Source organism: Camponotus vicinus, unplaced genomic scaffold (assembly GCF_025532165.1).
Source record: "Camponotus vicinus isolate PSW18456_S1 unplaced genomic scaffold, iyCamVici1.0 SCAF_1, whole genome shotgun sequence".
NCBI classification, from domain to species: Eukaryota; Metazoa; Arthropoda; class Insecta; order Hymenoptera; family Formicidae; genus Camponotus; species Camponotus vicinus.
This window is the reverse complement of record NW_028141945.1, coordinates 31564324-31589815: the sequence shown is the minus strand read 5'-3', so window position 1 is coordinate 31589815 and position 25492 is coordinate 31564324. Positions and strand designations below refer to the sequence as shown.

General features: G+C 30.1%; 5 protein-coding genes across 12 annotated transcripts; 2 read left to right on the top strand and 3 right to left on the bottom strand.

Moving 5' to 3' along the window:
* Positions 1-1348: 1348 nt before the first annotated feature.
* Positions 1349-5133, bottom strand: Vimar (visceral mesodermal armadillo-repeats). The gene is made up of 10 exons (XM_083080262.1): positions 4736-5133; positions 4503-4640; positions 4103-4336; positions 3574-3740; positions 3211-3442; positions 2816-2962; positions 2352-2747; positions 2111-2243; positions 1784-2052; positions 1349-1693 (listed from the first exon to the last, which is right to left on the bottom strand). The coding sequence occupies exons 1-10, from the start codon at positions 4746-4748 to the stop codon at positions 1551-1553; spliced, it is 1872 nt and encodes a 623-aa protein (XP_082936388.1). The 5' UTR covers positions 4749-5133; the 3' UTR covers positions 1349-1550.
* On the top strand, positions 4944-6659 carry LOC145960652 (transmembrane protein 242). The gene is made up of 3 exons (XM_083080271.1): positions 4944-5101; positions 5661-6037; positions 6408-6659. Exons 1-3 carry the CDS (start codon positions 5032-5034, stop codon positions 6411-6413), a joined length of 453 nt encoding a protein of 150 aa, XP_082936397.1. The 5' UTR covers positions 4944-5031; the 3' UTR covers positions 6414-6659.
* A 2482-nt stretch (positions 6660-9141) lies between these two features.
* Positions 9142-15660, bottom strand: LOC145960592 (very long chain fatty acid elongase 6). Of its 4 annotated transcripts, none has more exons than XM_083080190.1 (3): positions 15054-15660; positions 13194-13549; positions 9142-11051 (listed from the first exon to the last, which is right to left on the bottom strand). In XM_083080190.1, exons 2-3 carry the CDS (start codon positions 13517-13519, stop codon positions 10499-10501), a joined length of 879 nt encoding a protein of 292 aa, XP_082936316.1. In that variant the 5' UTR covers positions 13520-13549; positions 15054-15660; the 3' UTR covers positions 9142-10498. The 4 variants fall into 4 exon arrangements, with proteins under 4 accessions (XP_082936316.1, XP_082936298.1, XP_082936326.1 ...); XM_083080172.1 differs by having other exon boundaries at positions 13194-13552; positions 15054-15659; XM_083080200.1 differs by lacking the exon at positions 15054-15660 and adding an exon at positions 13919-14168.
* On the top strand, positions 15111-21031 carry LOC145960530 (uncharacterized). Its single transcript, XM_083080080.1, has 2 exons — positions 15111-15970; positions 16586-21031. Exons 1-2 carry the CDS (start codon positions 15869-15871, stop codon positions 17450-17452), a joined length of 969 nt encoding a protein of 322 aa, XP_082936206.1. The 5' UTR covers positions 15111-15868; the 3' UTR covers positions 17453-21031.
* Sms (spermine synthase) lies at positions 17637-25019 on the bottom strand. 5 transcript variants are annotated; one of them, XM_083079994.1, is made up of 8 exons: positions 24918-25019; positions 24189-24475; positions 22950-23061; positions 20909-21031; positions 20692-20846; positions 20536-20625; positions 20270-20461; positions 17637-20061 (listed from the first exon to the last, which is right to left on the bottom strand). In XM_083079994.1, exons 2-8 carry the CDS (start codon positions 24468-24470, stop codon positions 19915-19917), a joined length of 1101 nt encoding a protein of 366 aa, XP_082936120.1. In that variant the 5' UTR covers positions 24471-24475; positions 24918-25019; the 3' UTR covers positions 17637-19914. The 5 variants fall into 5 exon arrangements, with proteins under 5 accessions (XP_082936120.1, XP_082936126.1, XP_082936097.1 ...); XM_083080000.1 differs by having other exon boundaries at positions 22950-23058; XM_083079971.1 differs by lacking the exon at positions 22950-23061 and adding an exon at positions 21716-21827.
* Between the last annotated feature and the right edge of the window lie 473 nt (positions 25020-25492).

The following is a 25492-nucleotide window of genomic DNA, read 5'->3' as shown; positions in this document are numbered from 1 at the left end:
AATATTATAATTAATTTTAAATAATTAATAATTAATTAAAAAAAAATAATTTTATAATATACGGAGCGTTTCACTTTATTATTCGAGTGTCATTGTACGAATGATAACAAAATTATAATAATAGCGTGTATTATTGCCGCCAAGGTTGATATTTCGGCAACGAATTATCAATAATAATGTTTCGATCTTGGCAGCATAAACTATAATACGGGATTATTTGTGTTATGAGCTTGTTATCATTCACAATGTGACACTCAAACAATAAAATAATGATATGAAACTTCGTATATTATTAAATCCTTTTTCAAAATGCGATCGCGACTAGTATTGAAATATATTTAGTCTATATCAAAATATATTGTATATACAAAATGTTAAATTATAAAAATATTTTAATTTATAAATTAATTATTCATTAAACGACTGAGGTATCACGTAATTACTGAACCTGCAATTAAATTGTTTTACTACTTTTCCAAAGTTAGATTTTACAGTATAATTTTTAGTTTACACTTCAAAAGAATGACTTTTAGGAAGCTATATAAATAAATAAAAAATGATGTTGAAAGAAAAAAGAACACATATACATATATATAAATAAATAAATAATAATAGTATTGAAAGAAATAACATACTAAAATAATTTTATGTAATAAATTATTATCAATAATTAATTATAACCATTTTTTTATTTATGATTTATATGTATTATATATCGTATTATATATTGTATTGTAATATTGTTTTGTTTATATTAAATTATTTTTTTTAAATTTCAGATTTATATCGATGTAATATGATTTTCTTTTTCATGCATTTCTATTATCAATTATTTCTATTATCATTTACGTTTATTATTTTTTACTTTGGTCGTTGTTTCCTGAGAGAGCGTAATATACAACAGATTTTTCAAATATTATGTAAGTACTCATAAAACTGATTATTTTTAACAGTATCTCGTCTGTGATAAAGCAATATGTTTAAATAAAAAAAATATAGAGTATAAATAATAAGAGTATATATTTTATATACTCTTGCAAATATAGGAAATATATACCTTCAATACTTTCTTGGAACGACCGACCGAAGAACTTATTTAATTTAACTGAAACAAAAAAATTTTTAACTGGTCGTTCTTAATTTCATCTTTTACATGTCAGATCACAAAATTATAATAAAAATTATTTGAAAAATTACAAATATATTATAGATATATATGTTTATATGTTAGATACATATTATTCTTAGTAAGTCAATTATCGATTAAGTTAAGATCTTAGTCGAAATAGTTCTTAAGAAAACTTTAACAAAAGTTTTATAACTAATAAATTAATTGCAATAACACAAGTACATCAATAGAATATATATTTCTCAATAAATAAAGTACATTTTGTAATCTGTGGATCAAATTGAATGATGATTTGGTCATCTTGGAGAAGTTTGTATAGCTTTTTGGAATAAATGGAAGATACAACAATGGCAACGCACATGAATGCGTAATGTTTGAATTGGTCATCCATTTTTCTAGAACACTTTTAGTAATCGAATTCCTAACTTATATCCAAGGCAGTGCACAGCGCGGTTCGCAGTGCAGTAGCACGCGTCCAGATTTCAGCACTATCTTCGTTTTTGAACTGCAAAGTTTTACACGCGTCGGCTAATCCACAGTTTTTGAGATGTTCTTTTAACCGGGCTAAAAAAAATTATTTAGTGTGATTAAATATTGAACAATTCTAGTGCTATAGCTAATCCTTTTTCAAAATAACACTTTTTGCCGTAATACCTGATTGCACGACGCTATCCAATAAAGATAACGCATTTAACACAATATGTATGTCGAGATCCTTGGCGCGTATTTTAACAAATTCGCACATGTTACTCCCAAAGTCCGCCTCGATTAGCAACTCTTCAGATTCCGTCAGACAGATCCTTGTCAGTATCGTTAGACTTAGTATTGCTTCATTTTGCATTAATGTATGCTGTGCCAGAAGCATTTTAACCAAATGCTGCACTGCTCCGTATTTGATAATTAACAAGGCAATTTGCTTGTCCCTAAAAAATATATCAATAGTTTGTGGGAATTATTTCATAAATTTCATTGAAAACGAACCTGCTATTGTTCATTATCCAAGCGATTAATCGATTCGCTTCGCCCTGAACGCCAGGGTGATCCGCGGTATTGCACCATTCAACCGTTCGCTTGATCAGATCTTCCCTTCGTCCTAAGGAGATTGCTGCTTCTCCTACAGCAAGTAACTCGGCCATAATTATTATTACCTTATTTTCTTATTAAATTATAGTAAATATTGTTGCTATTTTAGTTTTTAAGAGAGGTTTTTATGAGTGCTCACTTTGGCCATCTATGACTATCCTAAGCGTTCCCAGCAATTTGAAAACAACGGGAAAAGTAGGGATGTCCAACATCGGATAAAGTACATCGATCAAACCATCGGTGAGTATCAACGATTTGTTATCCATAGGTATGACGAGATTACGTAATGCGCTGAGTAAGGCGTGTTGGCATCTGATATCGCCACACTTGCTATCATTTTTTTGAAGGAGTTTTAGTAGTTTCCGATGAATACCCTCTTCGACCATATGCTTACAATGTATGTCGGTGCGTGCAAAGTTGCACATAGCTAAAACGGCGGTAATTTGTAAGTCTTCATCGATGCTCTCTAGCCAGTCTACCAACTTTTTATAGACAGCCCCTTTGCTATCATCATAAAGGAAGTTCATACTGTCATCTAGGCAAAAAGTAGTATATTTATTAGAACAAATAATATTGGATTTGAGAACTCATCTCAGAACTCACCTCCAGTTAAGATTAAAACGATCAAGTTACAAGCAATTTTCACAACAAACCGCGTTTCTTCATCATTGCAATGTGGACCATGTTTTTCTAATAATTTGAGGAGTAAGTCGCACACTCCTGTTTTGGCTAGCAATAACTTTACTTTTTCTAAAAAGTTGAAATTATATTATTAATAATTATTATTATAATTATAACTATAATTTATAATTATTACTTCAATTTAACTCATTCATGTGTTTTAAATCTAATGTTTTGGATAAATTCAGAATTAAATCTAATTATATTAAGGTATTTTTACTTTATTTCATTTTAATTTACACGAAAAGATTAATTTAAATTAATTTAATCTACATTTAATTATTAATTATTAATCAATAAAATTATCGTTAATTTACCATCTTCGGCCTGACCATGTAATAATTCCAAACACATTTCACATAATTCAGAGGAAGTGTCGCTGATGAATACATCAATCAGAATTTTCGTTAATCTCTCATCAAGAAATATAATGTTCGTGCCATTTAATAAGCTAAGAATGAGTAGTGCATATACTGTCCTTTCACCATCGCTGGTCTTATCTTCCTCCAAGATACTACAAATAGTGGGTACTATATCTTGTTTGAGTACCTGATGGAGTATGTATAATTATAATTGTTGCCTATCCATCGTGCTTTTAACATCATTGTTGATTATTTTATTCAATGTTTATAGCATATATACTCTCAAAGAAATGTAGCTTCTCTCTGTTAAAGTATTACCTCTTCATACAATGCTTCCTGATCCACCAAAAAATTTAATAAAGAACCAGTGGCCACACTTCGCAGAAAACTGGCCCCCTTAGCATCCTTTAATGCAATACTTTTCTTCAGCACTGTTAAAATTACTTTCAATCCATCCTGCTCCCGCACCAATTTTTTACCATTCTCTGTAAAATAAATGTTTCTCATTGAAGCTTATATATTTTTTATCATGGTTACTACACAATTGTATAACTTAATAATATATTTAAATCTATTATTTATATCTTTTCATGATAACAAATATTTATATATTTTATAATAAATATTTATATCCGCATGATAACAAATGATCTGACTGCTTGATATATAAATATATATAATAATTTATATAATAATAAATATATATAACAATTTATATATATAAAAATATGTATAAATCATCAAAATGGAAACTTTGACTTTTATTTTGGATAGTTATATAAGATAAATTCATATGTAATGTTTATATGTTCAAAAATTCTTATGTAAATGCGACTGTTGCAACAACCATTATCATAACAGATATTTCCTATAGCTCTGGAAGCTGGCGTCAGTATATCTATATCGTTCTTTTTTAGCAACTCAATCAATGCTTGTACCAACTCTGCATTGGTACATTTCTCCCTTCCTTTTTCAGTCTTTGCAATCTCTGCAATGGCTTTTGTTGTATTTACTACAATCTGTTTAGATTTGTGTCCAAGCAACATCAGAAAAACTTCATCAATGACTAGTTCCGATGTCTCTAAAACCATATACTAATTAATAACAACTTTACATAATACAATATTAAATTACACAAATTACAGATTGACGATAAATTGGGAAAAGACAAAAAATATAAAATGTTAGTCACACATCCAAATCTATTATAGTACAATTCAATGTATATTGCAGTTTTCTCATTGTACCTTCAATTGAAGTTTTACTAACATTCACCATAGAATCCAATATCTGAATGATATTAGGGCATTCATCTTGTGAGATATCAAGTTTTACAGCGTGTTTTAAATCATCAACGAGTTCATCAATGTTATGCTTTACTTCGCCTGTAACATACATTAAAAGAAATCTATGTTCTTTCTTTTTAAAAGTAGAGAAAAACGAAAAAGATATGTGAAATGAAAAACAACAGGATTATTACCTTCCATTTCCATCTTGCGGGTCAACGTTGAAAATTCACAAAACTCGATTTGCCTGAATGTCAAACGTGCTTCACGATTTAACGAAATACTAAAAAAAAGTCCCGGCAACCTTTCTGCTCACTTTTGACATATGGAATTAATGGCCGGGTTCTATAAAATGCGCGCATATATCTACAATCTACGTATACGTTAGATGTATTATTACTCGACTAGTGAATGGTTATTCCGCATGTGTAAACGCGTGGGTACTTTAAAAATGGCGGAATAACCGTCGAGCTACTTTTCTTCGAATGCGATGGCGGAATCGAAGGATGCTGCGAATACGTCCGTTGTAAAATCTGCGAAACAGAAAGAGAAAATATACGGTAAGTTTAATTTAAGAATTACGGAAATTGTAAGGTTTATCCGTTGCCGCACATATATCGTCCGCTGTTCAAGCTAACCTCATTATCCTTGAAAGCGTTTTCTCTCTGCCTCTGATACACATGTGTCACTAACACATAAAAAGCTGCAAACTGTAATTTTTCATACGATTATTAACATACAAAAATATTTGTTTTAATATTAATCTTGTTCAGAAAAACTCCATTAGTTATTACACAGTGTGCTTTATACATTTTATCATGAATACAAATTATTCAAAATACTGAAAAAATTCAAAATGCTGGATAAAAAACAAGATGTTTTGATCATAAGTGATAGTTTTCACGACTGTGAAATTAATATTTCAATTTTTTTTACCTGTATAGTTTTAATGTTATATAACATACATCATACTGTTCGCATTTACATTTTTGAGTTATAATCAATTAATCTTCACACAGTTCCAGCTTGTCTTGTTTTTTTATCTTTTTCATTACTTTCCGTTAATATTTACGCAATACATTACATGTTTTTTCAATAAATTTATTGATATTTCTATAGCTGCAGTATTTCTAAGCACCGTCGCAAGTATTTCTGCCTTTGCTGGTTTTGCCAGAGCGGTGGGGGCTACCAAAAAGCAAGATCCAAAACACTTTGGAGAAGGAATTTCTGGCGTTAAAGGAATTAACGAAACAGGAGCATCATTAGCAATACGAGCCCTTGGCTGGGGCTCGCTTTTTGCTATCACAGGATGTGGCTTATTTTTCTATGGGATCTGGAAAATCTCTGGAGCCACTAATGCAGAAGAATTTAGGTTCAAAATGGGTTCCCTATTACCAAAAATACCAAAGAATAATCCACCTCAAAGTAGAACAGAATTTGAGGGCTTGACAGACCTATTAACGTACATCTCTGAAGATTGGGGACGAAATAAAGAAGTAAGTCTAATTTTAACAGATGTCTACATTTTTTTTAGAAATTTGCAATGTCTAAAATATATAAACATTCAATATTGATATATATTAAAATATTGTGTAGAAAGATATTGAAAAGCTTTTTAAAATTTTGCAAATTCTCAATCTTTTTTTAAATTCCTTCTCACAATATTAAGATAAAACTATTTGCAAGTATTGGCTAATAGAAAATTAATCGAGATATGATTATTATATTTAGACAATTGTCTAAAAAAATTATTAAAATATTTTTGGATATATTCATATAATTAATTATAATTAATTATAAAAATATAAAATTTGTTTGTAACGGATGATTAACGACGATAATTTCTTTTGTGATTTTTTGTTATAGGAATAAAGACTTGAATGTACATAATGTATGTATCTTTTTTGTGACCAATGGTCACTACTGACATCTAACTTTACGAATCGCATAATCAGACGAGAGTCGTACGATCGTACACGTGAATCACGCATGAGTTCATCGCGTGTTTACAAACTCATTGTGCGTCTGTTAACAAGATTGAATGAGTTGTTTTGTCGTAAATTAAAAATCGTAAAATCGTAACTAAATTAATTCTAGCGAGAATATTTTATATATTTATTGTGTATATATATATATATATATATATATATATATATATATATATATATATATATATATATATATATTGTATATATATATATTTAATTACATACAATATTATCTAAATAAAAATTATAAAATTATAATATTCAAGGAATGTTATTATTAATATCAAATTAAGAAGAGTAATTAATTTAATAAATGTCGTTACTATGATTATATTATGTTGAGAAATTATTCGCAAATAAAAAAATAGCTAGTTTTTTCTATTTTAGATCAAAATAACGAGCATGAAATTTTGCGATCCATACAAACTAGAATTTATTTTAACAGTTTTAATTATTATTCGGAAAAAATCAAAGTGTGATAATAAAATATTAATGGGAGAAAATACTATTATATTAGAGAGTCTTATAGTTAGCAAAATATTTAATCTGCACTTTTATATTTGGATTTGTGCGCTATTGCGTTACATTATTTTTTATTTAAGCTATGAAATTACTAAGTTATTTATAGTCTATGAATTTTAAAAAAGATTTAAGATTCATAAGAATTACCATAATCTAAAAACTTTAAGATTTATTCTAATTAATTCTAATTTGCACTTTGCAAAATTTGCAATATTTCGGAGAAATATTTTTAAATATTAATTGTTTGATCTTTGTTTTTCTAAAATTATGTAATTTAAAAATCATATAATTTAAAAACTAATAAGTGATGGAAAACTAGTTCTTATTTAGAAATTTTCGTATAAAAGGTTTTAAATTATATAAAAAATATAAGATTCAAATTTGTTATTTCATAAATAATCCATATAAATACATCAAACAAATAATTAATTTTTCACGTGAATGCAAACTTCAATATTTCTTGCAAATAAAGTTCAAGATGAATTTTGAACTCTCTTCTCTCTTTCGATATCAAAAAGAAATACAATAAAAATGCACTTTTTCATACTAAATCAAATCATTGAATACTAATTTTTAAAAATTACACGATTTTGCAAAAAAAGAAAAAATAACACTTAGAGGTCAATATTTAATACCGCACATCTCCGAAAATATAGCAGATTTTATAAAGAACTTGGCACAAATCACATTTTTGAAGTTTCTTCGATTATATTTTAGTAATTAAAATCTCAGGAGATCATTTTAAATACTATGAAAAAGCAATTGATCTTATTTTATTAAAATATCACGTATAAGAACGCATCGCACATGTCTTATTAATAATAAAAGATTCAACAAATTTTCCAGTACCATATCAATATTGCGGTAAAAAAGTTGATCGTGCGCTATCTATAAAAGATATATCACGTTAAAAAAACGTGAAACTTTATATACTTTATATACTTATGCTAAATTAAAGAGATACAAAGGTGATCTTGAAATAACGATTGCATAAGAAGCGACAACGTAATAGTAAATAATCAATGATGCATGAAGAAGAGTATGTTTTATCAAGAAATGGTCGATTTATATTTATGAAATACCAATTGAATATTTTAATGAAGTTGAATATTTTATTACGAAATAACCAATTGAATATTTATATTTTACTTGGAAATTGTGACTTTTTTGACGGAATATGTATTTGTAACAATTCGTAATTTCGTAAATTAAAATTTGACATAATATTTGCACAGTAAATTCGTAAGCGATTATTAAAAACACGCATTTCTCCGCGATTAATTAAATTGATAATTTACTTGACGATTACAACTTTTTCTCCCGCGAGAGTATATTAGACAGTCAACAATATTCATAATTATTTATTTGAGATGTCTTTTAAAGTTTCTCGACGGTAACGTACAGATTTTAATCTATATATTTAATCTAATATGATGCGAATTTGATATGAGCTTGATATCAATGAATTTGATAAAAACGCCTTTTTTATGCTTTCTACAAATTCATTCCGTCAATACAAAATATGCAAGCTATTCTTTAAGTAGTTTATTAATAGAAAATAAATTAATAAAATTTCTGAAATTTTTCAAGAATTTGCGTGTCTGTAAATAAAAGTTGTGAATGTTTGATCATATGACCATTAAGAATTTCGTTATCATATGACCATTAAGGAGTTCGTCAAATAGATTTTTATTTACTTTGGCCAGATTGACTACAAACAATAGCACCGTATATGCTTCTTAACACATTCCTCTACGCATTATTTAGGTCGAGATTTTTACATTGACGCGAACAGTTAAATCTTTATAAAATGAAAGAGTACACCTAAAATATTTTCTTTCCAATATTTGTGATCATTGATCTATGGATCATAAGTTAACTCTGCTTAAACAGTAAAAAAAGATAAAGATCGTTTAATTAATTCTCTTCGTTTAAAATTTAAATGACTGCGAAAAAAATTTTAAGAATCTTCGCTCGGAAAGCTTATGATAATTACAATTAAACCACTGTGAGATATTGTAGGAACAAGTGAGGATTCGGTAAATATCGTGCAGGACTTATGATAAGAAATTATTATTTACACATGTATATATATCTGATCTTATATAAATTATTATTAAATAATATCAATATTAAATTGCACAAAAAAGAGAAATGTAGATAGTAACAAAATCATAATAACAATGTTGTGCAACAGCCGGTCAGACCTAAAGAAATGCATGTGTACGCTTACGCGCGTTTGCACAATTATATGCGAAAGTAGTTCTTTATTAATTACATATAAAAAAATGAAAAGGAGTATCGCTACATTTCTTGAGTGAATCTCCTTTTCAAGATACTTTCCGCGCATAAGCGGATATTAATTGGCTATATATCCTACGATCTAAAGATCTTGAAAAATTTAGATTTTAGGAGATCGACGCAGACCGTAGGATATGAAGATTATATGAAATATGAATCCTAGGTTCTCGTTAATTCGAAAATTTATGAATTCATTATTTTACAAGACCTAAATATTAGGATAAAAGAATTCTGAAAAATACATACATTTTAAATATTTTAATCTCTACCGATTCGCAAGGATTTACAGATTCTTGAATCCTAGGATATAAAGATCCTGAGAAATAGCACCCAAAATCTATAACCTCTAGGATATACGGCTTCTAGAATCTAAAGGATTTAAAGAGAAATTGGTTTCTAGGCTCTATGGACTTAAAATTCGATGATTCCTAGAAATGTATATGATTTTCTACATATATATGAAAGAGAATTTATTTAGATTCTTATAGGATATAGATCCTACAAATAATCTTAAAGATTTAGAGTTATCCTATACGCTTTAGGCTCTATATAACTTTAAGTTTTTCGGCACTAATTGACATAACAATTTTAATAATTAGAATTAAAGTTCTGTGCAATAAATATAATTTCAATCGGATTAGACACAATAATTTAATAAAAGTAATATTTATAATGAGCTTTCTCTAATTCGATTTAAGAATACATACATGTATTCATAAACCAAACGCATTTATATTTTTACAAACATATATTTGTATTTTTATTATTAACAAAATTAACATAAGACAAATTGTATTTAAAAAATATAATATTAATAAAAAAGTATAATGCTCATTAATTTTATTTAACATGCAATTATTATTTAATCAAATAATCTTTAAATACAGAAAAAATAAAATATTATAATTTAAAATTCACATCACAGTTCAAAAATCATCAGTTTAATAGTAATAGCCATTAAATGCGTGAATCCTAGAAGCCGTTAAACCCTAATATCTCCTAATATAAATAGATCCTGGATGTACATGACTACGTCGACCAGCGGCGTGAAAAAGAAAAAGAAAGAGAAGAAAATAAAAAGAGAAAGAAAACGGCAAAAAGATAGAGAAAAAGACTTCCGAGCGTCTTGGTGCGCTGGTTACCACCTTAGTTGGCTTTGAGCTTATCATTATAACCGATGTGACCAGGTTCGCTGTTAGCAAAATGCTTCTTGTTGGCCTTCTTTCTGGCTAGATACGTTTTGTGGAAGAATCGCGCGAATAGGACAAAATAGCTGAAGTACATCGCAAAGCTAAAACGAATATTCATGCGAGTAATGTGGCAGTCCACTTTGCCGCTCTCCAGGTATTGGTAGGCAGATATGTTGATGGCGCAGCCGATCACCATCTGGGCGAGTTGTAGCGTAGTGATTACCATGGAGATCGCTTTAGGTGGTCTGTATCGCATTGCCTTGAGAGCGTAGTAGCTGTACATGATCGAGTGGACACAGTAGTTCATTACGACGTACCATCGCGCGGATGCGGTATGCTCCGAATACGAGAACCAAGCGTACAGTAAGACGGTAATGTGATGATACCAGTGCAGGAAGATCAACGGTTGTTTACGCAACACGATAAATATAGTGTCGCCTAATTCAGGTAGTTTCGACAACACGAACATCCATGTCCAAAAACCCGATACACAATCTTGTTCAATAAAACTGCAATCAAATTCATTATTATTAATTTATTATTATTTTATAGTCAATATCTTATCATAGTCAATTTATAGTCGATAAGAATTATTAATAATTTCCTTAAAAAATGTGACGTTGTTAGATAAATTTTTTATTCTTTGTGTTCTCGTGTAAATTAAATAATTGCTTCGATATAAGATACAATAAATAAATCAAAAAGCAATAGAAAGAAATTATTTTTGGTATCTGATAGCGAAAAGCAGTGCTTCTTTACCTATTAATCGACTGATATAATTTTGAATTTTTAATAATAAATTGAAATGTTGTAACGCGACAATTTTTTGCTTTTTTTCATTGAGATAAAAAAATTTAAGCTATATCAAGATTTAACTATATTTACAAACCGAAAGATAAAGATGTTTTTATTATTTAAATCAATACTTAATATAGTTAAGGAAAGAGAAGAAAGAGAGAAAGGATAAAATGAGAATAATTCCCATAGACAATTGTATCTCTTTCGCGTGATGAATAGATAATCGTACATCTTTTTGTGGATGTTTTTCAACAAAAGGAGATCTTTCAAGTCATAATATGCTAGTATATTATCGTATCGAAACATGCGTGAAATGCATGACTATATATATGTATATAGCGCAAATACACTGAAAAAAAATTCTGGGTAAACTTGTGAGATGCATTTAATAATGCATTTTTTGAAATATTTAGTTTTTCATCAAATAATAATAACAAAATATTTAGTAATAGTTAGACATTTAAAAAAAATATTTTACATTTAGTAGAACCTATTAAATATTAACATTAAGTAAATTATTTCGTCTTAATCACCTATGTTGAAACCATTTCACTAAATTATGATGAAATAGTTTCAATTTAACTGTATAAGATTGATTAAGACGAAATAATTTACTTAATCCTTTTTTAAAATGTTTATAACTATTACTAAATATCTTGTTATTATCATTATACTTGATGATAAAAATTAAATATATTTCAAAAATGCATTATTAAATGTATCTCAGAATTTTTTTTCAGTGTAAGATATACAGGGTGTCCCATTTTAACTTGGACAGTAAAATATCTCAAAAACTAAGCCCAGCAAACAAAAATGTTTCAGACAAAAATTGTATGGTTTCGAGGGGGCCATAAGATGGTACCATTGGTATGGCCCCCTCGAAACCATACAACTTTTGTCTGAAACATTTTTGTTTGCTGGGCTTAGTTTTTGAGATATTTTACTGTCCAAGTTAAAATGGGACACCCTGTATATCAAAATAATAAAATTATATGTATGTTTTTAAGTTACTTTTTATGTTATTTTTATGTTACTTTTATATTATTTTTGTTATCTTTATGTCCCTTTTGATAAATTTTCATATACAAACAAATTTATGGTTAAGCACAAATAAAAATTTAAATAAAATATTCTTTTCTTTGAGACTTTAAAATTCAGTGCGTAATGATAAGCAAATAATTAAAAAATATATCTTTGAAGGACATAATGCATATTGACAATAATGTATATGTTATTGAATGCCACGATCATTTCCTTTAACAATTTTCACCTATTTAACTACTTGAAATATTTTTATCTTTTTGCAATCTTTATTTCTTTGTACAAGCGAATTGAAATAAATATAATATATGTAGTTTATGAGAGTAGTTAAAAATTTACATATTAACATTTACATCTTAAATTATATGGACTCGTTGTTTATTAGTATAAATTTTGTTTTCAAACGAATAATAACAATGATAAGCGATTCGCTTTAATGAAGTTCTGTTTTCGCATTTTTTTGCATGTCTAATAATCACGTCAAGTGTGACATTCATATAATAATATTATATGAATGTATATCCATATAAATGTCTCGTGAATATTTATGTGGGACAAAAATTTGATCAACATCGAATATATAAATTTAAATGTGTAGGCATAGATTATGTGCATATTATCATATAGTTACTTAATTAATTATTGTATATTGTATACAATACAGAATATACAATTGATAAATAATAAAAGTAGACATGTAGAATGATATATTTCATTCATACATAATCACCAAAGTACGAAAAACTTATTTGAAGTGTTTAAAAAATATGCGTAAATGTTAAAATTCATGGAATAATAAAAAATCAACTAACCTTGGTATACAAATGCTATGGTGTAATCCATGATGCCTGAGAACGTGAATTAATTCGGGCGCCGTTCTGGTGAAACCGATGATAGAAAAGGTAGCCAATAACGTATTCCAAAGACACAATATTCCCCTGAGTTCGAATCTGGGCCTGCTGGCCATGTAAAGTTGCCCGCCGAATATTAAGATCATGTACAATCCGCAGTAATAGAAACCATTCGTCCAATTCTTCATCATCCATTGCTTGGTCTCATAGTGACTGAATGTCTCTTCGAAATTAAAGATGTAGGAATAATTTGGGAGAGTTACCTCCATGTAATCCACCTTGTTCATTTTTGACGATTAATGATTATTACGTCAATGCTTCTGTAACAAATACGAATACATAAACGATTTCTGAAAAACATCTAGAAATAAGGAAAAATCGAATAAGGAAAAGAATCTCGAAATCAGATATCATCTCTCTGCGTCAAGAGTTTTTCTATCATCGTTATCAATTAGCTCGTGAAATCTATATCAACAACTTTTTCTTCGTCTTTCTTTCCTATTTATTCTTTTTCGATATCCACGAATGATTTCTCCTTTCAAATGGATCCCTAAGAATATATTGCGGCAATATTACAATGTCGCTGCAATGTTACAACAATATTAATAATATTGCTGCAATATTCTGTGCTATATGGGAAGGGAAGGCCATATGTTTTACGTCAATATTTACATTTCGCGATTTACCTCGGAATGTTGAATATCGTTCCCTCGAGACTCTCGGTAGGTCGATCGGTATTCGATGCTCGAAGACCAAGGGAAATCATACCAACGATAAGAAAACGTATAATTACGCCGTGCCAAAGTACGACTAGAGTATCACGGTCTCCTCGTGGTGCCTTTTGAACGTACAGCTGCGCGCAAGTACGTTCCGCGGATGGAGCGGCGCACGCGTGAGCCACGAGCGCGCCAATCCGAGTTCGACGCTCGATCTCACGCGATGCACCACCTCTCCGATCGATGTGCGAGAGAGACCGAAATCTAAAAGTCCAAATATACGGATCCTCGCGTTTCAACCCGCAATTTCAACGTCGCGTTGGTCGTCCTCGCGGAGGACGAAGCTCGAAACGATCGAATACAGCGTCGGAAAGGGAAAAAAAAAAAAATTGTTGATGTAAATTGTACTCGACAAATTGCTTATAAAATTACGCCGCGAGTATAAGATTGAGATAAGTCACGCAAAAAGCATAGATTTTCTTCGATATTGAAAAATTACATTCATTAATATAGATGTTTTTATGATATGTTTGTATACTTTTTGTATAATCGATTGAAATTTATTAGAGTTTAAATCGAGTCACGATACATGTTTTTATTCTAATAAATTTCCATAGATTATTCAATAATATCGATACTTATTTTAATTATTACGGTTTGATTAAATATCGATATTATTATTACCTGACTTTTTTTTCCTATATAAATAATTTAGCATATAAAAAATATTGTAAAAAACATTATAAATTGAAATGATGCTCATACATTCTGCTCCGCGCAAAACAACTTCGGTGCAAATGCAAATTTAAAAATACATATGCATGGAAGAAAGATACGCATGAGAAATGAGGCGACTTTTTTGTTTCTATGATTATGAAGCGCGACAAAATAGATACATGAGTCATCAACGCAAGAGGATTAATCGGAGAGCTTTTTCTGAATGATTTTCGATTTATACTCGCGCGCCCGCGCACGCAAAGGGCACGAATAGCTGCCCAATTCGCTTCATTCACACATACACACACACACACACACGTATACACGCAGGCGTATCGTGTGTGCGCGTGTGTACGTGTGCGTATGGTGAAAATGTATTACTACATACCTATAATAGCTGGCGTTGCACCTTACAGACAATTTTCAGACCCGTCGAGCGCGACGTCGCTGGCTCCAGGCACGGACTGTGGTTCAAGCTTGGATCTGTCAAACGTCGAAAGGGAGCTCGTGTATGCGTCGCGAAAACCGGTGTATTCCCGTCGTGGGCAAGGCCACTTCCTCTATTGAAGCGCGAGTCACCGGGCGAGCGTCCGGTAGCACCGGCGCCTTCTGATTCACGAGTGTGCGATCGATAGATAAACAAATGGGGAAATTAGAGAGGTAGAGAGCGAGGCACTCTCGTCGTTGTGCGTGGATCGCTCGATCTCTTTCAATATCTCTCCGCGCTGTCAATCCTCGCCTCCTCGAGATTGTGCGCGCTCGCCCGCGGCGATTAACGTATCGCTATTCCCAAATCTTGTGTCTCGGCGCGAGAGCGATCGCCTCTCGGAATCTCGCTTTCTCTCTCCGTGGATGTATGTGCAAAAACGCCTCGTCGTCCCAATCAACTCGCCATACTCGCACTCCACCACAAGACGAGCCGCGCGAGACTGCCGCTCGTACGTTGCTCGTCGTCTTGTACTTTCTTGTGCCGCACGCACTTTTATCTTTTACCCCTTTCTTTCCACACCCGTTGTGGATTGCGACAGGCGGTGACATCTATCTCCCCACCACTGTACCGTATCCCGGTCGGCAACGCGACACCCGACCGACGCATATTATTGTACGGGTGGCTCGACTTTGATAGTTGAGCTAGGTCGAGCGTTGCTGATCGAACTCTCCTGGCGTGCGTTATCGAATTGGCACAGTAGGGGTGATAGGAACATGATAGGCAAGCAAAGTCAGCCGGATAACGACGAGGACAATCAGTCGCGAATAAAACTGATAACGAATAAACGGAGGTTCCTGGAAGAGAAATCTGCCCAGGTATACATTTGCCATGTTTCAATATTTCTGTATGTACGTCTACGTTTGTGCGCTAAACTTCAATATTTTTTTCGTTCTACGTAGCTATAAATTTTATGCTATGATTTTTCTTTGAGATTTTTTTACCACAAAAGTTATATACATTGTAAATATGTAATTGAACTGTTATTATATGTATGGCAAATATTTTGAAGATAGTTATACAATAAATTTATATATATATATATATATATATATATATATATATATATATATATATGTATACATATATTTATAATTTTAAAATTTGTGAGTATATATATATATATATATATATATATATATATATATATACACTCACAAATTTTAAAATTAAGACAAATAAAGAAATGTATGTAAAAACATTTAACATAGAAATTATAAAAACTTTTTAAAATAAATAAATTAAGCATTTGAAACAAGTATACTGCTGTTGTAAAATAGCAACAAGATTAGTGTTTTTATTATTTACAATATATTTTTAAAATTGATTAAATACATATGAAGATTGGTACTTGTAACCCTAGAAAGCATGATAAGAAAGAAATTTTTTAACAATCGATAATGTTTAAATTACAAAAAGAACATAATTTGCAGATTGAGGCAGAAATCAAAAGCTGTTTCAACGAACTAGTAAAAGTACTTCGATCTAGAGAAAAGCAACTGCTACGTCAGGCCGAAGCCATTCATAGACAACAACTTTCACTAGTAGAGACTTCATTGGACTTTCTGCCATCGTCAATAGTAGTCTTGAATGATAGAAGTGAATTGGAGGAGCAAATACGTCAGTTTGGTAATATTGAAACATATGGATTGAATGGTATTACAGTGAAGGATGCAGAGCCATATAAAGTTGTAGATTACCAAGATGCTAATAAAGATCATGTTAGCTTTGACAAGGCGATTACATGCCAAAAAATCAAAGATCAAGATCTGAGCCTTCCACGTTGCAAAGATTTTATATCTGATTATAGAACCTTACGTATTTCAAGTTTGCCTCCTACTTTCAAAAATTTACAAAATTCACAAAGTGTAAAAAACAACGCATTGAAGATTTTCAAAAATACATTATCCTTGTCAGGATGTTCACCACTTTTAATTATAAAACGCAAACTTGGCCTAACACATGTATCCTTAGATGGATTACATGCCTTCGGCAAAGCATATTCACGAACTATACAGTCCCTCGAGATGTCTTATAAAAACACAGAGTCCTGTAGGCTAGATATCTTGACACATGAAGAGATTGAAAATAATTTACAAGAATTAGATAAGGAAATGTCGAGTCAGGATGACTCCGAAATGATTAGATACTCGAAACAACGAAAGAAAAACTACGAGCATCCGATACAGGTACAGCAATGGTTACAACAAATTCTTGCAGAGACTGAGATAGAACCTGCGATTCACGAAATCGGACAATTCTCAGAAATATCCAAAGTGAAACTTTGTAATAAACTGTAATCTTATTCATCAATTGGTATTTATATTGGGGCCAAAGTTTCCAGAGCTATGGAAAGCAAACTGAAAAGGCTGATCTACCTTAGAATTACATACCAGATGCTTTTAATTTATATAATCTTTCGTAAAATAAATTGATATCGTTACACATTGGAATAAAAAAGGAATATGAAAAAAGACACCAAACTTGAACGATAAAGAAAGGGAGAAAGAGTAAAAGATTTATTGTATACATTGATAAACTTTAGTACCTCTGCAACAGACAGTTATTGCATTATTCTTCGTTTATATAACAAATGCTTTGTAAAAAGGAGAAAGAGTAAAAGATTTATTGTACATTGATAAGCTTTAGTACCTTTGCAACAGTACTTATTGGTTTTTTCGTGTTTATACAACAAATACTTTCTTAAAATATCGAACAAAATTAGTTAGTGCCCTTTTGAAAAATATTGCTTAAAATTCATGATATAATTTATGAAACAATTTATAAGACTGTGTTTATTCTATTTAAAATATATCGCGTATTTATTTTATATATTAGTCTTCAATTTATTTGCTGTGTTATGTTTTTAATGAACAATATATTGGTCGGTGAATCTTGACAATGAATAAATGAATAATCTTAATGTAACAATTTCTTCAAACAATATCCTTTTTATAAATATAACATATGATTGTATGTTGTAAATAATCAATTTATAATTCATTGTTATAATATAATTTAAATTCTTTTCACTTACACAACTAGATTGTGCGTATGCATGTAATTGTTGATTCCATTGAACCAATTAATCGAGTAAATTAAATGCTCAGTTTAAAGAATATAGTTAAAATCTTTCAATAAATATATTGCAAGAAACTGGAGTAATCTAGGATTATTTCACGCTTTTACATTTTAGGGCACTGTCGCTTAACTTACTGATGTTAAATAGATATTTTGTGTTTTTATATTATATTTAAAATACTGTGAGAAAAGAATAAGGTGTTTAATAAATTAATATTGTTTGTAAAGTTGCACATATAGAATTAGAAGATAACTGGAGAAATACCCATCATTACTTTAATTAATACTTTTATGCCCATGCAGAATTTAAGTTTTGTTGATTTCATATTTTTTTAACCCTAAACTGTATAAGAATTCGTAACACATTCTTTTTAATATATTAAAACAATAACATATAATAAAATTTCAAATTCTGTTTTTAAAAATTTATTTTAAATTGACTTCTAATTTATCAATCAAAAATTTATTAGATTTTATATGAAAATGTATTAGATTTTATATGAAAATTTATATAAAAATTTTTTTATTCCTATGATATAAATTTATTATATCGATATGTATATATTAAATTATAATGTTTTATACTGTTTAGGGTTAATTGAGTATACATATATTTTATTTTACATTCAGTTATATTTTATCAATTCTTCAAATAAAAAAAACATTTGCTAGAAAAATAATTTATCCTGACAAAGTTCATCATTTTTATACATCGTGTCTTACAATACAGAATATATTTATATATGCGATATATGTATGCATATTATATGTGCGATATATATATGTATATATCAACATATATATATTATATATATAGGCTGCGTTCCAATGTTCACTGCCAATACTGAAAATCTATCGTTTACGAGACGTATACTATAGATTTTCAGTGAATATTGGAACACAGCCATATATATATATATGTTTCAATACAATTATCGCAGACGCAGGCAATAACATGCACTTGTCACTGCTGTTAATCCTTTTACTGATTAAGAATATTAAACAGGAAAAAAACAGACCGATGTAAAAAGCTATTTAAATTTTAAATATTGGATTAAATAATTATATTCAATAATTATATGTAGATAAAGGATTAACAGATCGAGCATAACAACATAAATTGATTTTCTTATCTTTAGCGATTAAATAAAATTAAAAAACAGATTAGAACTTGTAATATTAATTCTTTCACTACACTTTTGTAAAAATATCAGCACCTTTGAAAGTTTTGTTCAGTTTTGAAGTAAAACAATCTATATATTGAAGCAGCAATGGAAATAAAAAAAGAAATTTACTTATCGAAGGAAACAAAAATTAGTTTATAAAAAATATAATTAAGAAAATTGTCGTAAATTAATGTAAAAACTGCTATATTTGTTCTTTATTATCACATGTTTGTCAAATTTTGGAATCACTTTCCAGTGCTGCCGTTTTACATTAATGTTAAAAATGTAAACAAATTCTCTCAAAAATCTGACGAGAGAAAATATAGCGCAATTAATTGATGTATTACAAGATGAATTAATTAATAATAGTTTGATTTACTTCTCAGTCAGGAACTAATTTCATTAATTAATAAGGCTAGGAGTAAGGAATAAAGCTTGTGTCATAAAAGAGACAATCGATTGTGAGGAGGCCACCTTGTTATAATCCTCCAGGTTTCTGAATATCCTTTGCTCCATCATTTCAATGAGACTTGATAGAAGATCCAGTCCTCGAAAAAAGATGGGACAAAGGCGCGATCCTTTGTGAACGTGACCGGCACGCACAGTTGTAATAGAACCTCTTCATACATTTTCAAGGATTCTGGACAAGACGCGCCATTTCCCTATTCGAAAAATATATTAAATACAATAGTAAAAAGTATATTTATAACATATTTTAAACCGACTTCTACATCTAGAACTTTGAAAAATTGTATATAATTTTCTTTTAACAAAATATATATCTTTTGATACTTATAAATTAAAGTTAAATCTTCTTATATAATTAATAAAATTAGATACACTTTGAATTTTTTAAGTGAAAATACTTACATGTGTCATATATTTTCCTGAAGGTTTTAATACCTTCATTGATGAGTTCAAGATTAGTCTAATAAAGTCCCAGGCATCACCATGTGGTGTTGTGCTAATAGGAATATCCGTTAAATCGCCGAATACATAATCGAACTGTCGTCCTTCCTCAATCATATGCGCTAATGCTTTCACGCAATCTCCAACAATAATCTATAAAGCGTTATATTATTCTTATAAATTCAAATATATATAATAATCTACAAAAATTCAAGACTAAACCTTACTTCATAATTATCGCCCTTTCTCTTGTCTAGGCAATCACCACATATGCTTCGCATATGCTGACTACAAGCTTTCATGACAATATCATCTATCTGCAAGCAAATATGAGAAGTAGTATAAATTGTTCACAATTATGATATGAAATTTAGTTTACATACTTCTAGCATTGTGACAAATTTTGGCTTTTCTTTCAACAATTCCCATAATAGGCCGCCATCACCACCGCCAAGTATCACTATTTCCTTGCCAGCATAGTTTTCTTTGCCACGCTGCATCAGTGTTTCTGTATATATAAGATCTGCCTCGGACATATCTATGGAAGAATTTCTAGTAAGTTGTAAATAGTAGACAAAATTATAACATAATGTCGCTTACTTTGTAGCTCGTCGAGTACTAGCAGATTACCAAGCGATTTGGAGTGCACAATTTGTACCTTCTGATATGGTGATCTAGCCTCGAATACGAGTTTGTCGATGTCATACTCCAGTAGCCGTTCATCTTGAATAAGAGTAATTTTTATTGACAATACTTGTCGCTAAGTTACAATAAACGCTAATTTAAAGCATGCTTTCATACAAGAAAAACATCGCAACAAATAGAAAACGAGGTATCGCAAGACAAAGCTGATAACACGCATGGGAACGTTAGCATCATAACCAGACGAAAAATGATGTGAGAGGAGGGACGATTGTAAAAGATACTATTAAAGCTGCGGTCGCTTCGTCATGCAATAATGTCCTCGATATTAACGCGAAGAAGTAGACGTTCCAGATATTCAATCTGGAAATCAATTCAATCGAGCACAGATTTTTATATGCATATTATTAACGAATATAAAGGTGTCTAGAATCAAAAATCTCTCAAGCCTAGGGCCTCTCATAAGCTTCAATTATATACGAAATCATTTTAAATAAATTTTACAGGTTTATGGCTTGATGAATTTCGATCTTAAACGCCTGAGAGATATATACGATACTTTAGATTTTTAGATAGATGTTCTTTATTCGTATTATACTTTCTTTTAAAATAAAAAAAAACGAGAGGACATTTATAATACAAACATTTACAAATCGATGGACAATACTAGTTTTCCAATTTGATCGAGCTCCTTAAGTATAAGCAGTTCCTTCGTAAGAGCGGTCGTTAGCTGGTCCGTAAACATAATTATAAATAAAAACTCACCAGCGGTAGGAAAGTATCTCTCAAAAGGTCCACCGCGTTTAATTGGGGTAAGCGTGTGCGACCGTGTAGCGGTTGCTGCTGTCTGCAATGCCGCTTCCAATTCTTTGGCAAACTATCACGATCGGCCATCATCATCATCGTCATGACCATCATCGTCATCATCATCATCATCATCATTATCATTATATCATCACCATCATCATCATCAAGCCGAACCAATGAATGAACAGAACAAAGACACTATCTTGTAAAACGGAATCGCTACACTCCTTGTTGTTAAGGAAGCTAAAAAAAGGTGTCAAAATCTGGCAAGCCATGATATATGGCAAAACTTATCTTTGTCCAAACAAATGATACGTAACAAGCGGTATAACGCGAGTCATGATAAAGATAGCTGTATCTGCGTGTATTTATACATGTTGTATTATCGAGAATCGTACGACTAAAAGTGACAAAGATTTACAAATTTAAGAATTAAATAATTTTAAAATTTAAAGGATAAATAAGAATTTCCGAATATTAAAGAAGCAAAATACAGTATCACGAAAATAATATCTTAAATTATTTTATAATTTTATATATATTATAAACATATATATATATATATATATATATATATATATATATATATATATATATATATATATATATATCTTAATTCTTCACAAACATTTCAGTTATGTGTAAGCATTATTTTAATAGAATTTTAATTTGTTAAAATAATAGAAAATGGAAAATGTAATAACATTAATAATAATAATAATTATTTACATAATGCAAGTCATATGTTTACGTTAGATCTTTTAATTATCTTTCAGTGTTGTGAAATCATTCTTGAAGTAAGTTTTATAACGTGATATATGTGTCCTACATATTGAATCAAGTGCCTAAGAGCTTTTATTCGTACGATCAAAAACAGCAAGAGAATAATTGTAATAGAAATATATATATATTCAAATATTATATATTTAATAAGTAGTTAAAATCTTTTTATGAATAAATTGAGGGTGCTGGATAGAAAACTTGGGAATGTAAGAGTGCTGGGAAAAATTAAGTTAGCATTCCTAACAAGCGGCCTATCCTAAATATCTATTAATGACAGTCAATAGCGATTGTAACTCTTTCTATGCCAAAAATATTTCATGATATGAAATCTACATATATATATGTAAAGTAGATGTGTTAGGAAAAGTAAACGAGGAACAAAATTTAATTGAGGGAAAACATTTTCTACCTGATAGCGTCAGATAGAGGTCATATATGGTTCCTCGTCTTATTGGCGGTAAGTGTTTGCTACGCTGGCTGTTCAAAGCCATGGCAACATCAGCTTCCAAGTATCGCAACTGCTACAATATTCTGACAGTTATATCATATTTCCTACTTTTGTTGTAAAAATGCCTATACAGGTTGTTAAAAAGAAGGGACTAATAAGACATATAGTACTCAGAAATTGAATAAAATAATATTTAATTAATAAGATCGAAATAATAGATCTTTATGATTTTGTTCTTATATTATTTAACTTTTTACTCACTGGGTATAAAAATTATCTTATCATTGTGTGTTTAGACAAGATAACATAATTCTCCATTTATACACATCACATTGTAATGTGCTTATTTGATCTTACATATTTCAAAACTTTACAAATACAGGTATAAAAATTTGTTTGTATAATTAATTTGAGAGTTCAACAAAGTTTAAAGTCAAATATTGTTTCTATTTATAATTAAGCGTAGTTATTTCTCTCACTTTTTTTTAACTTATTAAGACAAAGGAAAAAAATTAGAACCAAATTGCTGATTTTACTTATTTGATCTTGAAGTTGAGCAATTGTTAACAATAAAAGGAATAAGTTTACATAAATCATTTGTATTATTAAAGTCAAAAATTTTTTTTATCCTGAATGAAATAAATTTTTCGAACTATATTAATTAAGTACTTTTAATTCAATAAGAGTATTATATGCTCCTTAGATTTTGAACCCTTTCCTTTAATAACTAGTATTTTATTATTTTATATCTTAATTTGATTTTAAATTTTATTATTTGAAGACACTAAGTCATATAAATATGTATCGAGATACACATTATATTTATAATCAATTGTCTATCAAATTTGTTACAATGGAACTCTAATGGGAACTTGTGTGTTTGATATCTTTTTCTTTAACAGCCTGCATTTTACTATTTTAGATTTTAACTAGCCATAATTTTATCATGTTATGTTGCATTGTTCATTCATTGTTTGTCAAATTAGTTACAATGTTCTAATGAAAACCTACATTCGCTATTTATTCCTCTTTAAATTTCTGAAGAAACATTAATAAATAAATACAGGATAAATTCTACCTATACATACATATAAGGATATATGGTGTTTTTCACAATTATAAGCGTTTGTTCTTAAAATTGTTCATAAAAGGGACATTTTCTATTACTTGTCAAAATTGTTTAATTTGGTGCATACATACCTCAAAAGTTAACAGAGCTTCCTGATCATCCTGCTTGTAATATTCGATGTTTAATGTAATCAGACCTTCCGTGTATCCTCTGACAGTGATCAGACTGCCCCTAGGTCCGGTATATAAAACGAGCAAACTGCCATCGATATTAGACTCTGTCAATGGCTTGAGACCGATGAAATGTTCCGCTAGTACGTTCCCGATCGCCGACTTCAAGCCCGATCGTTTTTCCATATCGGCGATTACGCTACTGGACACCGTGAAGTCCAGGAGTACTGTATGTGCCACCATCGTTTCTACAGGTATAGGATTAATCAAATCATTTCGGAGCACATGAATTCGTCTTATACTCTCCATCGGGGATCCCTTATCGCGCGTAGAGGGGGTTCTTATCGCACGCAGGTGTACAAATATCGTATCTTATTAATATACGAGGAGTTCTAACATAAAGGTTATGTACTTCTCTTGCAACCTTTTAAATATATATTTGCATAACATCGCTCGTTTCATCGATGCATAAAGAAAGCCGAAGGTTAAGATACAATAGTCAAGAATCCGTGGTGAAGAGTGCTAATGTCGATAGCACTAGGGAAAACATTACGTAATTATCATTGGGAAAAAAATATTACATAATTACTGTGCCGCAACGCATTATAATTAATTCCATCGATCGTAGTAGCGACCGATAATCGACAGGTGATTGATAAACCAGTGCGATCTACAGTTGTTTATACTCACATAATTATGCAATAACGTTTATCACACTCGGTCTGTTCGGACGAACACCAGTATTGCTCTCAGGGAGGGGGGGAAGGGATGACTGGCGCATGCGTACTAATGGAATGTTGCGCAAGTTTTCGGATACGCGCAGAAAATCCCGCGTGTGGTAAAATTTGTTTATCTCTGGGAACACTGACGTGAATTTGCCGTCCATTTCGTAAACACAGCGCTATGAATTAAGGCTCTGCGCACAATAGGAAAAATATTAAATATTAAATTTATAGAAAGAGAAAAAGAGAAGAGAAGAGTTCCTTTCTCTTTCTCTCGTTCTATAAATTTAATATTTAATATTTTTCCTATAATGCGTAGGGCCTAACCTTCAAAAATTTTTACTCCACGACTTTACACGTGCAAACGTAATATTGCGTAATATTGCGTTCTGAAGATAATTCGGTAAAAAAGAAGCACTCGTAAATTTATTACTCAATTATAACTCGCATATACTAGTAATTAATTATATTAAAAATAATATGCGATTCTTGTAGAAGATATGGATATCAATTAAAAAATATAAAAGAATGTATGTGTAAAAA

Coding starts and splice junctions, on each gene's coding strand:
- LOC145960652 (XM_083080271.1), top strand. CDS start 5,032: ATGGCGGAATCGAAGGATGCTGCGAATACGTCCGTTGTAAAATCTGCG. Junction 5,102..5,660: donor ACAGAAAGAGAAAATATACG/GTAAGTTTAATT, acceptor ATATTTCTATAG/CTGCAGTATTTCTAAGCACC.
- Vimar (XM_083080262.1), bottom strand. Junction 4,337..4,502: donor TAGTAAAACTTCAATTGAAG/GTACAATGAGAA, acceptor ATATGGTTTTAG/AGACATCGGAACTAGTCATT. Junction 2,053..2,110: donor TGGATAATGAACAATAGCAG/GTTCGTTTTCAA, acceptor TATATTTTTTAG/GGACAAGCAAATTGCCTTGT.
- LOC145960592 (XM_083080190.1), bottom strand. CDS start 13,519: ATGAACAAGGTGGATTACATGGAGGTAACTCTCCCAAATTATTCCTAC. Junction 11,052..13,193: donor CATAGCATTTGTATACCAAG/GTTAGTTGATTT, acceptor ATTTGATTGCAG/TTTTATTGAACAAGATTGTG.
- LOC145960530 (XM_083080080.1), top strand. CDS start 15,869: ATGATAGGCAAGCAAAGTCAGCCGGATAACGACGAGGACAATCAGTCG. Junction 15,971..16,585: donor TGGAAGAGAAATCTGCCCAG/GTATACATTTGC, acceptor CATAATTTGCAG/ATTGAGGCAGAAATCAAAAG.
- Sms (XM_083079994.1), bottom strand. CDS start 24,470: ATGGTGGCACATACAGTACTCCTGGACTTCACGGTGTCCAGTAGCGTA. Junction 23,062..24,188: donor AAGCTCTGTTAACTTTTGAG/GTATGTATGCAC, acceptor AGAATATTGTAG/CAGTTGCGATACTTGGAAGC. Junction 20,062..20,269: donor CAGGAAAATATATGACACAT/GTAAGTATTTTC, acceptor TTTTTCGAATAG/GGAAATGGCGCGTCTTGTCC.